Source organism: Trachymyrmex septentrionalis, unplaced genomic scaffold (assembly GCF_001594115.1).
Source record: "Trachymyrmex septentrionalis isolate Tsep2-gDNA-1 unplaced genomic scaffold, Tsep1.0 scaffold108, whole genome shotgun sequence".
In the NCBI taxonomy this organism is placed as follows: domain Eukaryota; kingdom Metazoa; phylum Arthropoda; class Insecta; order Hymenoptera; family Formicidae; genus Trachymyrmex; species Trachymyrmex septentrionalis.
In genome coordinates, this window is record NW_017304207.1 from 229368 (window position 1) to 245074 (window position 15707).

The 15707-nt window shown below is 35.2% G+C and overlaps 2 protein-coding genes across 5 annotated transcripts; both read left to right on the forward strand.

Moving 5' to 3' along the window:
* The first annotated feature begins 2953 nt into the window (after positions 1-2953).
* LOC108747380 lies at positions 2954-6421 on the forward strand. Of its 2 annotated transcripts, XM_018484814.1 has the most exons (4): positions 2954-3060; positions 3958-4049; positions 4541-4734; positions 4915-6421. In XM_018484814.1, exons 1-4 carry the CDS (start codon positions 3037-3039, stop codon positions 6159-6161), a joined length of 1557 nt encoding a protein of 518 aa, XP_018340316.1. In that variant the 5' UTR covers positions 2954-3036; the 3' UTR covers positions 6162-6421. The 2 variants fall into 2 exon arrangements, with proteins under 2 accessions (XP_018340316.1, XP_018340310.1); XM_018484808.1 differs by having other exon boundaries at positions 4541-6421.
* Positions 6422-9451: 3030 nt separating this feature from the next.
* Positions 9452-14871, forward strand: LOC108747454 (methyl farnesoate epoxidase-like). Of its 3 annotated transcripts, none has more exons than XM_018484939.1 (8): positions 9452-9606; positions 10495-10746; positions 10922-11189; positions 11313-11548; positions 11935-12146; positions 13386-13472; positions 13814-13955; positions 14243-14871. In XM_018484939.1, the coding sequence occupies exons 1-8, from the start codon at positions 9519-9521 to the stop codon at positions 14512-14514; spliced, it is 1557 nt and encodes a 518-aa protein (XP_018340441.1). In that variant the 5' UTR covers positions 9452-9518; the 3' UTR covers positions 14515-14871. The 3 variants fall into 3 exon arrangements, with proteins under 3 accessions (XP_018340441.1, XP_018340451.1, XP_018340432.1); XM_018484949.1 differs by having other exon boundaries at positions 10922-11156; XM_018484930.1 differs by having other exon boundaries at positions 10922-11210; positions 14243-14870.
* The last annotated feature ends 836 nt before the right edge of the window (positions 14872-15707 follow it).

Genomic DNA, 15707 nt, shown 5'->3' on the forward strand with positions numbered 1-15707 from the left:
GGGTTACCTTGAATGGTAGACAAATACACAAATCTGTTTTTAATCTCATCCACGTGTTTGCTGATATTATTTTATCTCGCCTCGGATTTCAAAATTTCTCAATTATACCTCATGCGAAATTTTAAAAGATAAGAATAGTAAGAAGATAAAAAGCGTTTGAACCAATCAAAAGTTAATAATAATTTATACGTACAACAAAATTCTTCATTCTTTGATAGCTTGAGATTTTATCTAGAAATATCAGAATGAATATTCTGATTGATTCTCTTATCTAGTCAGATAAGAAGCTATTTCTTATCTGATTGGATGAGAAAAAATGTTTAATTCCATATATACATATAAATTCTATATAATAAAACAAATTTAAGTTAAACATACTTAATGTTAATCTCATACGTTAATACACGCGCAAAAAGCTTCGAAGATTTTCAGAGAGAGTTTCTTATTTAATTATGTCTTATATATTTCACGTTGGGGCCTTTCTTTCGCAATCATATCCAATTATAAGCGAACAACCGAACCGTCCGAAAGCGGATATCCTCGCGACGCGGGAAACGGCCAAATATCCTCCGGTGTTTTTGCTCCGATGGCTCTCATGCCAGCGGCATTCGAAAATCTGGAGCAGCTAACGGGCGAATGATTTACGAACCGGAATACCGAGAACGTATACCCCGAGTTTCGTGTGCGAATATCGAGGCGCAATATCGACTCTCTAGCGGTCGACGTGGACGAGAGAATTCACTTTCATCCATGAGTCGGCGCGACGTGTTAAACGGATACATGCACTTAACGCAGTTTAACGTCTACCGTAAAACGCCACTTGAAACGCTCCTGCATCAATCTCTGGTGTCTTCGTTTTCGATTTTTTTATCACCTGTATCACCAACGGTGTCTCCTTCTTGATACTGCTTCCTGATATCATTCCTCGGCAAGCGAGAATGTCGCTTGATACTCTCGCTATCATTCTGGAATCTCACGAACGAGCCTCGTTAGATCTTATTTTCTCAGCTGCTCGTTGCACCGCGGGTTGCCGCACGCATTGTTGTCTTCGCGATAAAAAGCGGAAAATGCGCTTGCACACTCCGTATGCACGAAACCATTCTCTCGTACGCTTTCTCTCGCGACGCCGAGAAGCGGTCGTCGTTTGAAGAAAATCGCGCGGTCGTAAGCGCAAAACGGAGCGATTAAGTGCGCTGTGGCAAGGGCCACAAATCGTCGGTAATTCTTTCTACGTTACAGGATTCTATTCGAATTTCGAACTGCCTTTAAATAACCCCGATTCCACGCTCTCCCTATTAAAATACCTATCTCGTTTCACATCCAATTTCGCTTGTTTGATAGGCGACATTCGTTTCGCTTTGCCATTTGGACACGTATCGCCACTTTGAAGATTACATAAACAATAATAGCGGTGTAGTACGTATGCTGGGATTTCACTTAAATTACATTGAAAAGAGATAATGAATTTTAATAAGTATTTGTTTGAATAGTTCGAATATTTAGTAAATATTTATTAAATATAAACGTATATTCATTTGATACAAAAACCATTAATTTAGTTATTTTTTTATAGAGTAAATATTTATTTACTATAAGTAAATGTTTACTTTTCAAAGAAATATGTATTAAGATTTAAAACATTCTTTTTCAGTGTAATTATATTTTCTCGAATTTTCGTCTTAAAAAAAGTAATATTTAGTATTTATATTAATAATCATCAATTATTATATATAATCATATACTAATTAATCATTTTACCAATCTTACTTGATGTAAAATATAATTAAAATTGTCTTTTTAAACACTTACAATTAGATGAGCATGAAAGCTATGGTCGCGATTTAATACTGTTTCAAGCTCATTCTTCAAGGAAACAAATAACTTTGTTACATATGGCAAGTAGAGCTTTTTAATTTTTATCTTGACATAAATTTTCGGATAATTAAAATAATTTGAAGTTTTTTAATAAATTTTTATGTACGAACGAGCCGCTTTGCATAGCTGTGAATCAAATTAAATGTTACATAAAATAGTATCTAAGATTTATGTATTTCGACATTATCCATCTATTTGGAATTAAAACGTTTCTAAAAACACTTTTAAAAGAATGTATGTCTTATAAATATGTATAGAAATATCCGCATACTGTTGTGTACAAAAACATCATTTTTTTAATATTAGAAGAGATTAATGGTCTGAAAACTTGTTTTGGATTCCAGTTATAATTTAGAAAAACATTACAAACGTGTTTATGATATATTAAATTATCATTATAATAATTAAATGTTCCATGTATTGCTATACCAACATTTATTTTTATTAATAGGAAACCGATAACGTAGCTTTCGCAGCAGACTCCGGGGACGGAGACCGGTTCGGGTAGAAAGAAAACAAGAAACCTTGTTTCGTGATATCTAACGTGGAAGGTATTAGCCATGTTTCCGTTCTTTCTTTTTCCGACAATATCGAAATAATCTGGAGGCGAGGCATAACCTTGCCGCATAACCTTGCCAGTCTTGAACTTCACTGTTGAAACACTGCAGGCGCGGGAATAACTGGAACCGCTCTTGCTTGCTCGACCGGATCGTGCTCTCGATCACTTTCTCCGAGTGGATGATATTGCTCACCTGGACAAGAGGCCTGATCGCGCTCCGGAAGTGGGGGCGTTAGAAGGAGGACGATGGTGGAAGAAGAGATGGAGGAGAGGAGGAAGAGGAGAGTTCAATCGTAGGGGGTCCGGGACCCAAAACGGCGCTGGGCATTACCACCACCTTGCAAATTGCAGATGAAATTCCCCGATTTCCACTACGTGAGCACCGACAGGACCACCTCCACCGTCGACGGTTCGCCACCACCGCCGTTCACGCGGTCGGCCGCTGCTTCCTTACCACGATGTTCCTGCGGTGATGCCTTCGGGGGAGGATACGCGCCTATATAACTACGGCGTTCCAATGATTGGACGAAGTAAGCTACGTTTTCCTGCGTCCAGGAACAGGAGCACGCGGCCCGAGCCCGACGGGCGGCACTGCGAGAAATATGAGGATTCGCCCGGGATGCGCGGTCAGTTGTTCTATTAATTTTCACTCTTTCAATCGGTGCCAGTTCCGGTGCGATGTCGGCGAGTCGCGCGCGTTGTGCTCGCGCAGATCTTCTGGTTAATTGGCGTGATTGAAGTAGTTGCATCGCAATGCATATCGGAAAAATTTTCAAAGTGCATCGTTTCAAGTTCGAGAGAAGATGTTCTTGTTCGCTGTTTGTCGCTTATTGAACGAGCGTGGTGCTCGATTCGACGGATATAAACCATCGCCATTTTCGACAGGGTGTATAAGTCTTTTGTTAGATTTCTAACTGCATTGCGGTTCGTTATAATCAAGTCAAAGCAAAGAATTCGTTACAAGCACGCATATTTAAAATTGTACGTGATTTTAAATTCCAGGATTCTATTTATACAAATGTATAAACTTTTTGGATTTACGAATCTTAGGCCAGTATACAGAGTTCTTATTCTCAAGACTATCTCAAGTAATGTCTTAAGACTAAGATTACTATGCCTCATAACATAAAATAACTAATACGGCTCTTAAGTACTGGCTCAAAGCCATCTCAAACTTGAGCAACGTCTAATTATTCGGTCCTGAATTTACCATCAGAAATCTTTTTATGTATAAATGCCAATCTCTCTATGATTTTTTAGACCAATTTATTTTATTTAGGAATATTTATATATTCTAATAAATATTATCGATCGGTAAATACTTCGTTATGCTAAAATTATCGTATCTATATGTGTACTATATTGATTACAGAGGACTTTTAAAAGTTATTCCGCTTACCTTAATTTGTTAATATTAATATAATGATGTTAAAAATTCATGAGAAACAAGAGGTAGAAAAAATATTTTTATCAATAATTGCTAATGAGTTTTTGTTATTATTATATCATTTTGTTGTTTACAGGCTGTACTAGCGCTGCTACTGCAAGCCGCTCTTGTGGCGAGTAAGGCTGTGGATCAAACGCAATTACAGCAGAAGTCACAGCAGCAAACTCCGTACGTATTCCAATACAAGTAAAATGTTTATATGAGTTTCCGCGGTTTATAATTTACGCTTCAACAACCACGGAAAGTTCATATAAGCATTTTTATTTATATTGGATTATTCTTTCTATTTAGTCTTAGAGTTACAAACTATAATTAATTTAATTTATTTTAATTTAATAAAAAAGGAACAATTTTTTTTCCAAGTCATATTTGATTATAATGCGTATGATGTATGTTGTAAAATTTCATATTAATTTGTCAAGGTTCAAATTATGAGATGTTAGTGATTAATGATGCGTTTCTGAGTTCTTTTTTATTTTTTTTTTGCACACACATTTCTATACTTTACAATTTTACTATTTCATATTCGTTTTAATGAAAATAATTTATAAATATAGAGAGACAGATGTAAATTTTGAAAGGCTTTTGCATATGAAAGAAAATAAAGATAATAAATATGAATATAAAATTTGTTACGTTTTTGATACTGAATGTCGCAGGTACGGTACTGATGCGCAAAAACGATGGGGAGGCGACATTGGTAATTATGGCAGCAGTGGTTATGGGGGTGGCGATATTGGTGGTCACTTCGGTGGCGGCGGCGACGTCGGCGGTCATTTTGGAGGTGGCAATGGCGGCGGTCATTTTGGAGGCGGCGATGGCGGCGGTCATTTTGGAGGTGGTGACGGTGGCGGTCATAACTTTCATGTTAATGCAATTAGTCATTTTGGCGGTGGCGATGTCGGCGGTCACTTTGGAGGTGGTGACATCGGAGGTCACATAGGCGGCGGTGACATTGGTGGTCATGGAGGTCACATAGGCGGGGGTGACATTGGTGGTCACGGAGGTGACATCGGTGGTCATCTAGGTGGAGGTGATTTTGGAGGTGGCGGTGGAGGAATCGAAGACCATCATGGCGGCCATGACGATCATCATGACAAAGGCTACTGGAAGAAGAAACTAATCTGGAAGCCGGGCTGGAAGAAGATCTGGAAACCGGCAAAAAAACAAATCTGGAAACCTGCATGGAAGAAAATCTGGAAGCCTATTTGGGTACCAACTCAGAAAGCGGTGTGGAAGGAAATTCAAGTACCAGCTTGGAAGAAGATCTGGAAGCCTGTGTGGAAAGAGATTCAAGTTCCGGTGTGGAAAGAAATACAGGTGCCGGCTTGGAAAAAAATCTGGAAGCCAATTTGGCAGCCAATCAAGGTACCCGCTTGGAAGGAAATCCAAGTACCCGCGTGGAAAAAGATTTGGAAGCCCGTTTGGAAAGAGATTCAGGTACCAGTGTGGAAAGAGATTCAAGTTCCCGCTTGGAAAAAACTTTGGGTTCCCGAATGGGTGAAAATTGGCATACCGGGTGAACACTTCCACGGCACGGATCATCATGGATGGCAATACACCAGCCATGATCTTTGGAAGAAGAAGTTGATCTGGAAGCCAGTGTGGAAGAAATATTGGAAATCGGCGAAAAAACAGATCTGGGTCTCGGATAAGAAGCTTGAGTGGAAAGAGGCTTGGAAACAAGTTTGGAAATCAGCGAAGAAACAAATCTGGGTAGAAGATAAAAAACTGGCCTGGAAAGAAGCTTGGAAACAGATCTGGAAGCCGGCCAAAAAACTCATCTGGGTCCCTGACAAGAAACTCGAGTGGAAGGAGGCTTGGAAGCAAATCTGGAAGAGTGAGAAAAAACTAGAATGGATTCCCGACAAAAAGCTCGCTTGGAAGGAAGCATGGAAGCAAATTTGGGTGCCTGCTTGGAAGGAAATCTGGGTACCAGCGTGGAAAAAGATATGGAAACCAGTTTGGATATCCGAGTGGTTCCCCAATGAAGACCATCATCATCATCACGGTTGGGACCGTAAAGACACACAGGCTCAGAACACTCAAATTGTGCCTTATAGTTCCGAGAAAGGTGTCCAACAGAATAAGCAAACACAGCAACAACAAGCGCAGCCACGGCAACATCAGCTACAGCAACGTAAAGTGGACAATAACAAAGGCAAATGGGACAGTTCTCATTCTTTCCAAGCAGGTTCGCCGACGATCACGCAGGATTTAGTACCACCATCCGCTAATCAAAACGGAGGTCAAGCCAACTTTGCGTTCCCTAGCCGTTGACAGAGCTAGATTTCCGTGCAGAATAATCGCACTGTAATCCACAAAAAAATGCTTGTACAAACATCTCCACAGGAGAATGCTGTAACATAAGCCGCTGTATATACTACATCTTAGGATTAATATAAGCTCGCGTAAAACTTAAGTTGCTCGAAATTGTTTGACTGACGCGCTCCCTGTCTTTCGGGATACCTCCTTTACCTAGAAATGTCGTAACCTTCTTTCCCTTTCCTTGTTTTCTTTTTTTATACATGTTGTTGTCTCTCCAATTGTTAACTAATACTGTTACAAATAAAGTTTATAAGTATTTTGTTAATTTTTTGACTATTGTTATTTCACCCTTAGTCTTCAAGTATGTTTTTACAAGAACAGTAATACAACTTTTACTTGTTTATTTAATATGTGATAATAGAAAAGATAAATCAGATATACATAGCAAGAATGGAATTTACAAAATTTTATTTTTAATAATAGAAAGAAAAATTATATGCACATTTTTATTTTTTAGATGTACGGAAATCTGTACATCGAATAGATTCAACGAAAAAAAAATGTTTAAAATATTAAATGCGTTCAGTATAAATACAATTGAATATTCATTGTGCAGTAAGAGTATATAATTGACTTTTAAATCTAGACAAGTTAAATCTAGACATTTGCTTTCTAAAAGTTATTTAGTCATTTTTTTGCTAATAATATAATTAAATAAACATTATATTTATTAACTATTTGTTCCTATTGTCTTATTTTTCTTATTGTTGTCACAAATACGAAACTTTAGACTTAATTTTCTATTTTATTATAGATTTCTAGAAAGAAGTACAACAAATTATCATTGAATGGGAGAAAGCACCTATATCTTACATATCCAACTTTATTATTTCATATAATTTCATTGATTACGGAAACACACATAGTAAACAGGATAAACGTGAACAAATTGCATGCCAAGAGGGATAATTGAACGATATAAGAAACATTATCTAAAATTACTTTACATGAAACAAACTATATGTAAATAATAAGAAGTTTCTGCAATATCGTTTATCCAGATACGGTAGACGCTAAGGTCACGTTTACCTTCTTCTTAACAATAACAATTAATAAAACTAATTAAAACTAATTTAAAAAAAAGGATAACGTGAGTTTAGCGTTTACCGTATCTGAATCCACGTTATTGCAAAAATTCCCTAATACGTCTATCTCTCGTAAATAATAAAAGTTTTGAAATATAATAACTTAATAAATTTAATGAAACATTTAGAAAAGAAATATGCTGCTATATAACGAAACAAATGCTGACAATAATGGTAAACGAATCAATTATTTTTTATTTTAGAAATAACGACAACTCTAAAATATATAGTTCCCCTTTTCACAGTCGATTAACTAAACGCTGACTTTCTTCTCTCTTTTATATCATATATCGGAAAGAAAAACCGAAGCCGAGAGCTTTATATTATATCGTTATGATAACCGTTTCCTCAAAAATAACCTATCTAAACGGTCACTCCAATTCCAAAGCAAATCGCCATCATCCCGAACTTATGAAGCGAAGATGATGCAACGTGAATACGCGCACGTATTCCTGCGAAATTGGAGAAAGTGAAGTCTGTTATGGAAGGCAGAGGCGACCAGCATGTAGAAGACCTCGACCGTGGAGAAAGTATCCGTGCACCCACACAACGATATAAATTAATCCATGCCACCGTGCTGTCCCCGGTACGGCCGCACCATATTGCTCGACGCAGACTCTGCTCGATTGATGACGATGACGATAGGATTTCACTGGCGTCAACTACGGAAGATTTTTTTCTCCAATCGCGCGATAAACGAGATAATAAAAAAGAAAAAAGGAAAGAAAAGAAGAGAAGAGAATTTTAGAGAAATCGTGATACGTTTTCCTGTATGTCGTTTCCTTGATATGACAGACAGGAAGTAGTTTTCACTTTCGTCTGACGTTGTGTGACTCTCATCCGACAGATCTTCGCGCGCTTACGAAATTCGTGGGAGTCACGCAACGTCATCTGCTGTCATCTTCTTTTACGGAAGTTTTATTTTACAGAAATTTCCAAAAGATTTATATATTCGAGGGCTTTCACGGGCTCGATGTTTCATTACTAGTTTCTGCGCTTATAATAGCGTAGTAAATGCGGAATATGCGCATAATTAAGGCGCTTCTCTTGGAATTTATAGCTGTATTCTTTTGTAGTTGTAACGTTGCTTGACTTTTCTCAAAGCATAACAAATAGAGTTCTATAGAAAGAGAGAAGCTACTTTGACGTCGCAATTTCTGATTGATAATGCCCCTGCCTAATTAATGCAGCCATATATTGAGCCCGCAGTGGAGATACATATGTATACATATCTCGTAAAAAAATGCTAAACATCATCATATTGAAGGCTCGATCGAGGTAAAACACACCTCACGATTATCTACTTTCTGTTATTCTTATTTTTGCATTTAATGAGTTTGGAATTAATTTCGATAGTGGAAGCTTCTCTCTTTATAAAGGACTCTACATACCTAACTCTAATAACAAACAGTTAGGCAAATATACTCAAGGCCAATTCACTCTTTTCTTAGTTGTTTTGTGCATTCATATGCAAATTGAGATCTGTAAGCGCGATGGCCGATTACCGTGATAACAGATATTTTGCAACATAATAGAAATAATAATTTCTAGGTATCGCATATTTCTCACGAGAGAGAACAATGTGCTATCCGCGTCACCTCGACTTGATTTTCACCAGAAATTATAATCAAGGATATCACTTGGCAACCTTATTATTTCTAAATGAATTAGTCTGGATTCGTTTTCTCCTCTTACCAAAGGAAACGTTCCAAACTTACTAATTAACTTAATTTCATCACAGTAACGTTCTCGATTGTGTCTTGATCAGTTAACTTTCGATATTACGATAAAAAAATAGTTAACGCACGTAGTTTAAATTCGAAAAATTAATATTTTTACCTGAGATATCATTAAAAAAAAAAAAAACTTTCATGTTAATGCAATTAGAAGTATGAATTTTAGCTATCAACGCTAAATTTATTTAATATTATATGTCAAAAATATCTCAGTTAAATTATAAAGAAACATTTTGTCACGTTTCAGTACCTAGATTCCAGGATACATACGCTAAAATGGCAGTCAGAGAACGGTATTTTTGTTTCGGGTCGTAAGGTGTTGTCCTGATAAGAATTGTTATGACTAGCAGCTTATACGCTCGCTTTGTTACGTATGTATATATATATATATATATACACACACACATACACACACCATATGTATACGTATAAAGAGCACAGGTCTATATAAACTATTGTAGAAGTTACCAAGTAATGCATCTTAGAATATGCTGTGTTTGACGATTATTTTTCTCTTCATCTTCGTTTGCCTCTACTGCATCTGTGATTGCATTAAACCGAGAAATTATCCACCTGGTAAGTGAAGCGCAAAAATCAATAATAATGTAACACTCGCAAAGTGTTCAATTTACGAGCAATTAGTGCCTAAATGTTCACACGATTACTGCATTTTTCTGGTTATCATATATATATTTGACGCTGTAAAGTATAATATTTCACGCTGTAAAGAGATGCTAATAGATTAAAAGATGTCTTGCCATAGACATTACAAGTTAATTTCTCTGAAAGTATCTAATTCAGAAAGCCGATCTTTCGAGAGAAAGTTATAGGACCTTGAAGAGCGTATAGAGTTTTAAAGATTTAATTTATTTCTAGAATTCACACAATTTTATCAGATGACATCACTTTTTCTTCTTAAATGGAATTTATTTCCGAGATAAATTTACGAGATAAATTTATCATCAAATTTTTTTATTTTTTAATTAATCTAAAGATTTATCTTTAATGTCATATATATCAATAAAGATATTATTAAATACTCAGTTTATCATTCAATATTTTCTCGTGACATAGGGGAAGATAATGATTATTATAATCATACATATGATGTGTTAAAATTGATATCTGATGCACTCAAATCTCAGGCAATTATTAAAATCAATTTTATTTTATTTTATAAAAATTATAATTTAAAGTTTAAATACAACAGTCTCTAATAATGATCGCGTTCAGCAGAATGTTTAATTTGCAACTGTTTTAGTGTTTTCTTTAGGGATTTTCTTTGTGGGGTAAAATATTCCTCTAGATTTAAAAATTCAATTAACGGCTCAACATTAACATTTGACAAGTAACGAGATATACGTAATGATCTTTTATATTTTTGTTGAGCAAAACTATCAAAGACTTTATATTAATATCTTTGATTATGTAACACTCTGTGTCAAATATTTGGGCCCTATATAGGCCCATTGTGGATTCCATTATTCGGATGTTTTCTGAAGTTCGCATGGCTACGCTCGAAACTTGGATACATTTATCTAGCTATGCAAGACCTGGAGCGTACATATGGACCTGTAATAGGATTAAAGCTTGGAGTTCAAAAGGTGGTGGTGATTTCAACGTACGATTTGGTGAAGAAGGCTCTTCTTCAAGATGAATTCAACAGCCGGCCGGATGGATTTTTCTTTAGAATACGATCGCTCGGGAAGAGAAAGGGTACGCAGATATGTATATGTATGTAGTAAACGAAATTAATTCCTAACGTTTAAAATTAATATGGCAAAAATTTTGAAAGTTATCTACTGTTTTAACAACAATTTGACACACAAAAAATAAAGTCTTTGGTATCTGTCATTCAGTTCCGTTATTCAAGCGGCGTTTATTATTCAAGGTGTTCTGTTCACTGAGGGCACCATGTGGGCACGGACTCGTAGATTTACGATGCGGCATCTGCGGACGTTCGGTATAGGTCAGTCAGTTATGAAAGAACAATTGGTTTTGGAGGCTCAAAATCTCATTGATCATCTGCAACAAATGAGCGAGAGTGGCGCGGTGACGATGCATACTGCTTTCGATGTCGCGGTGATCAATTCGCTGTGGTTCATGATCGCTGGGCACAAATTCAAGTACGAGGACCAAAAGCTACAAGAAGCGCTTACGTTGGTTCACGATGCCTTCAAGTAAATCCTGATAAGAGTTCTTATTGTTTAACAAAACTCAATAAGATACTGCAGATAATTATTTTTGTAAAATTAAATATCATTTTTTATATTTTACATTAGATTAATGGATACCATGGGTGGAGTGGTTTCACAGATGCCTTTTCTACGTTTCGTGATCCCGAAACTATCAGGATACGAAGAGCTGATGGAGATTCTAGAGAATCTGTGGCGCTTTCTGGAGGAGGAGATTAAGATACACGAGCGGGAGCTATCCAATGATCCGCCACGTGATTTGATTGATGCGTTTCTTTTGGAGATTTGTAAACGCGATGAGAATGAAGATACGATTTTTGATCGTAAGTTAACTGTTAATACACCGTACAATGTCGAACTTACCTAAACTAGAGGAGCTCTCTTGCCTAAATTAAATTAATAATCTTATCTGATTTATATATACTAAATTTTATTTATTCCGAAACATTTCCTTGTATTGATTAATGAAGTTGTCCGAGATACTTTTGCAAATTTACTTTTGCAAAGACGAATCTTTTCGAAATTATGCCTGTATTTTCTAACAATAATTGAAACTATAAATATAAAAAGAGCATACAATCGTGTTAAATATTTTTCTTCTCTCAAATTAATAAGTAAATTTGCACGTTGTACGGCGACGTAATGACGAAATAAGAGGTAAATAATAAATTACTGTTGACACACGTGTGCTGCATGTTTCACACCGCAGGTGAGAATTTATTGATACTGTGCCTTGATCTTTTCTTGGCCGGGTCAAAGACGACTAGTGACACTTTAGCGAATATATTTCTCTTCCTATCACTGAATCCCGAATGGTTGAAAATACTTCAGGCTGAGTTGGATAGTATCGTTGGTAGGTCACGAGCTCCAACTGAGGATGATTTACCATCCTTGCCAATAACGGAAGCTTTCTTAGCTGAGGTAATGTAAGAAAGAGAAATATAAACTATAGAAAATAGAGACTATTATGTACAAACCTGTCACAACGAAGTATATAATTATTCGAGTTAATATTTTCAAGAAAAATCTCGTTGTAACAATATGTGTTATTAAGATGTTTTAAACATTTCAGAGTATTTTTAAAAAATTATTAAATTAGAGTTTTTTCTAAAAAAAAAATAATTTATTTGATTTCAATAATAATTTAAACGGTCAGAAAGAATATAATAATCATTAAAAAATAATTAAACAAATATATATAATGAGGCTCGAAAAAATCTATCAGTGAAAAATGTAAAAAAGCCCATCAGAACCTACATCAGCTATTCGGATGCACAAAAATTCTTTATTTTTCGTGTAAATGTAATAAAACAAATAAAATATACCCTTCAATTCGGATCCTTATCAATATAAAATATAAATCGAAATTACATAATTAACGCAAATTCCAAGTTGATGATTCCCGACAATTAGTTCGTTCTTCTTTATCCAAATGCCAAGTTATATGCATTGCGTCACTACGTAGAATCTCATCGCTCATCAAATTGTCAGATTTGCTGTATAGTCATTCAAAAGAAATACGAAATGAAAATTTGAATGACTATACAGCAAATCTTCAGTTTTACTTTATGTAAGTTTTATAATATTATTGCATAATGTAATAATTATGATAATCATTGGGCTAATTATTACATAGCTAATTTGGCATCCGAATTGAAGGGTTGAAACGTATATTTTATTACATTCACATGAAAAGTACAGAAATTTTGTGCATCCGAATAGCTGATGTAGGCTCTGATAGGCTTTTTTACATTTTTCACTGATAAAAAATAATTGTTTTTGTGATTCAATTAACGTATTTATTATATATAATATCTATAATATCTATAATAAATATAATAAGTTTAAATCAAATTATTAAATACTCTAACAAAACATAGAATCATCGATAAAAATAGATAATAATAATTGAGAAAACAATAATATCAATAGTGTTTAAATAAGATAATAGGGAAAATTTTTGCAATACTATTTATTTAACGTAGATTCAGATACAGTCGTGAACGCTAAGGTCACGTTATCTTCTTTTTAACAACTAATTAAAAAAAGAATAACGTGACTTTAGCGTTCACTGTATCTGAATCTACGTTACTGCACAAACTCCATATTATCATAGTAATAACGTAAACGATATAAGTAAAATTGATATATTTACTGTAGGCACAAAGATATCTGACTTTGGCTCCACTCGGCGTACCTCACACAACCGCAAAGGATGTTTTTTTAAATGGTTATCGAATTCCCAAGGTAATGGGTGTCTTTAATTATAGATACACTAACAAGTTTCGATAAATAGGAATTAATATTTCTAAAGTGTCCTTCTCTCCCTCTCTCTCTCTCTCTCTCTCTCTCTCTCTCTCTCTCTCTCTCTCTCTCTCTAATATATTTATTTCTAAAATAAATTATGTACACACTTCATACTTTTATCGATTTTTTTAAATTCATCCATAAGAAAATGAAATAAAATATGTGCGTGTATATCAAAGTTTGTCGATTAATTACCGATAAATCATTTAATCACCGATAAATCATTGCATTTAAAACTGTTTTATTATGCGCCTAAACAACAATATACCGTTATTTTGCAGGATACGATTATTCTCTTTGACTATCATAGTGCTCACAACGACAAGGCGTACTGGGAACAACCGAACGAATTCCGACCGCAACGATTTCTAGACGAGCAGGGACAATTCCGTCGGAACAACTACGGTTTGCCTTTCGGTTTAGGTAAATTTCAATAAAGGAAGCTACAAGAGACGCAATCAACTCGTCGAAATGTAGCCGTTAATGTCCCACTTTCGCAATCATTATTCACGCAAATGTCATTTCTATTCCAATTACTTTCTCTCTCTCTCTCTCTCTCTCTCTCTCTCTCTCTCTCTCTCTCTCGGTCTGTCTTTCTCTCTCTTTATATTACGCAAATTTTTCAACCTTCGCGAAGGTATGCGAAAGATAATCAATTCGTCATTGTTTGGAACTAATTGCGGGAATGCGGGCAATTGTTCCCATTTCAGGCAAGAGGCGCTGTCTGGGCGAGCAGCTGGCACGCTCCACGTTGTTCCTGTTCTTTACCTACGTCGTGCATTACTTCGACATAGAGATCTCAGCCGAGCACAGCAAACCGAACCTGAACGGTTACGACGGTTTTACTATGTCGCCGAAACCGTATTATCTCAAGCTCACGAAAAGATCCAGTCGTGACGATGATCGCCACGTGACTCGCGCGAGCACACATGACGGCACATTTGGACTTCTGCGAAGGGGCTCGATTTCGTTGAACTTGTAAAACGTGCGAGTAAAACTTTCACGGCATAGAATCAATAAACGTTATTCGCAAACGTCGAACCGCGCCGCGCCATGTACGAGATCAGTTACCGGAAATGGATCTTTTTGTCAAACAGCTCGCGCTACGCGTAATACGTGACCACATAACGCGCATAACACATTATGCATAATACGAAGCAAGTCGATTACAAATTACCGTAATACAAAGTATTACAAAATATCAGAGCGTTTAACTTGAAGCGATGATACAGTGATATACTTATATATGCAGAAAGATCGATTTCGCTTTCTGATTGTTTTGATGTCTAACAAAACTATTTTCAAATCTGCATCTAACTACAATAAATTTTTAAGTAAAACTTTCTTTTGGCTCGTACAGCCCTTATCGATATAATTTTATTTAAATAAAAACTATTCTTTCTGTATAACAGAGATGCAGAGAGAAACGAAAGAGCTTCCTTAGACAGAAGTTATATTATCTCATAATTAGATATTATTTTCAAATTAAAAATTTAAACAATTATTTTTAATGAAATTTTAAAAATTATTTTTAATGTTATTTTTATAATAAAATATACCTAAAGTACGGCATTATATAACTTTTCGTGACAAACCAGCAAGAATACGTGATTTTGATTTACTAATATTCGTGCGATTTGAAATGCTAGAGTATGAAAGGTAGATGACAATCAACAAATCAACGTAAGTTAATAGAAATGCCATGCGCATTTCTAGCAATTTATTAGCTCTCACACGATCTAATATAGACGAAAGATGCATCGTGTGTTTCACTTGAAGGAATTAAGTATAGCCGATACTTTTCTCTCCATCTAACATGATATCGGAACTTGGCTTGGTGTCTTGTTTCAGCACGCGAAAAAGACAGAAGCTTGAAAAATCAATCTTGTAATAAAATTGTAATAAAATATATTAAAACAGTCTTGTAATAAAATTATAACAAAATGCGTTCATTATGCAATACTTTAATCATTTGTAAAGTTCACATTTACATTTATAGTATAACATTCGTACATACATCAATAAATTCTTGTACAATATATTATTTTACATAGTGATACAACACTATTTTTAAAAAATAGAATTTTTGAAAAAAAGAGCAAATGCAAATTAATGTGTAAAATCTGCTTATACATATTTTCTTTTACCTTCTTTATATATATACATATATATATA

Coding starts and splice junctions, on each gene's coding strand:
- LOC108747454 (XM_018484930.1), top strand. CDS start 9,519: ATGCTGTGTTTGACGATTATTTTTCTCTTCATCTTCGTTTGCCTCTAC. Junction 9,607..10,494: donor ACCGAGAAATTATCCACCTG/GTAAGTGAAGCG, acceptor GGCCCTATATAG/GCCCATTGTGGATTCCATTA. Junction 10,747..10,921: donor ATCGCTCGGGAAGAGAAAGG/GTACGCAGATAT, acceptor TTATTATTCAAG/GTGTTCTGTTCACTGAGGGC.
- LOC108747380 (XM_018484808.1), top strand. CDS start 3,037: ATGAGGATTCGCCCGGGATGCGCG. Junction 3,061..3,957: donor GGATTCGCCCGGGATGCGCG/GTCAGTTGTTCT, acceptor TGTTGTTTACAG/GCTGTACTAGCGCTGCTACT. Junction 4,050..4,540: donor AAGTCACAGCAGCAAACTCC/GTACGTATTCCA, acceptor TGAATGTCGCAG/GTACGGTACTGATGCGCAAA.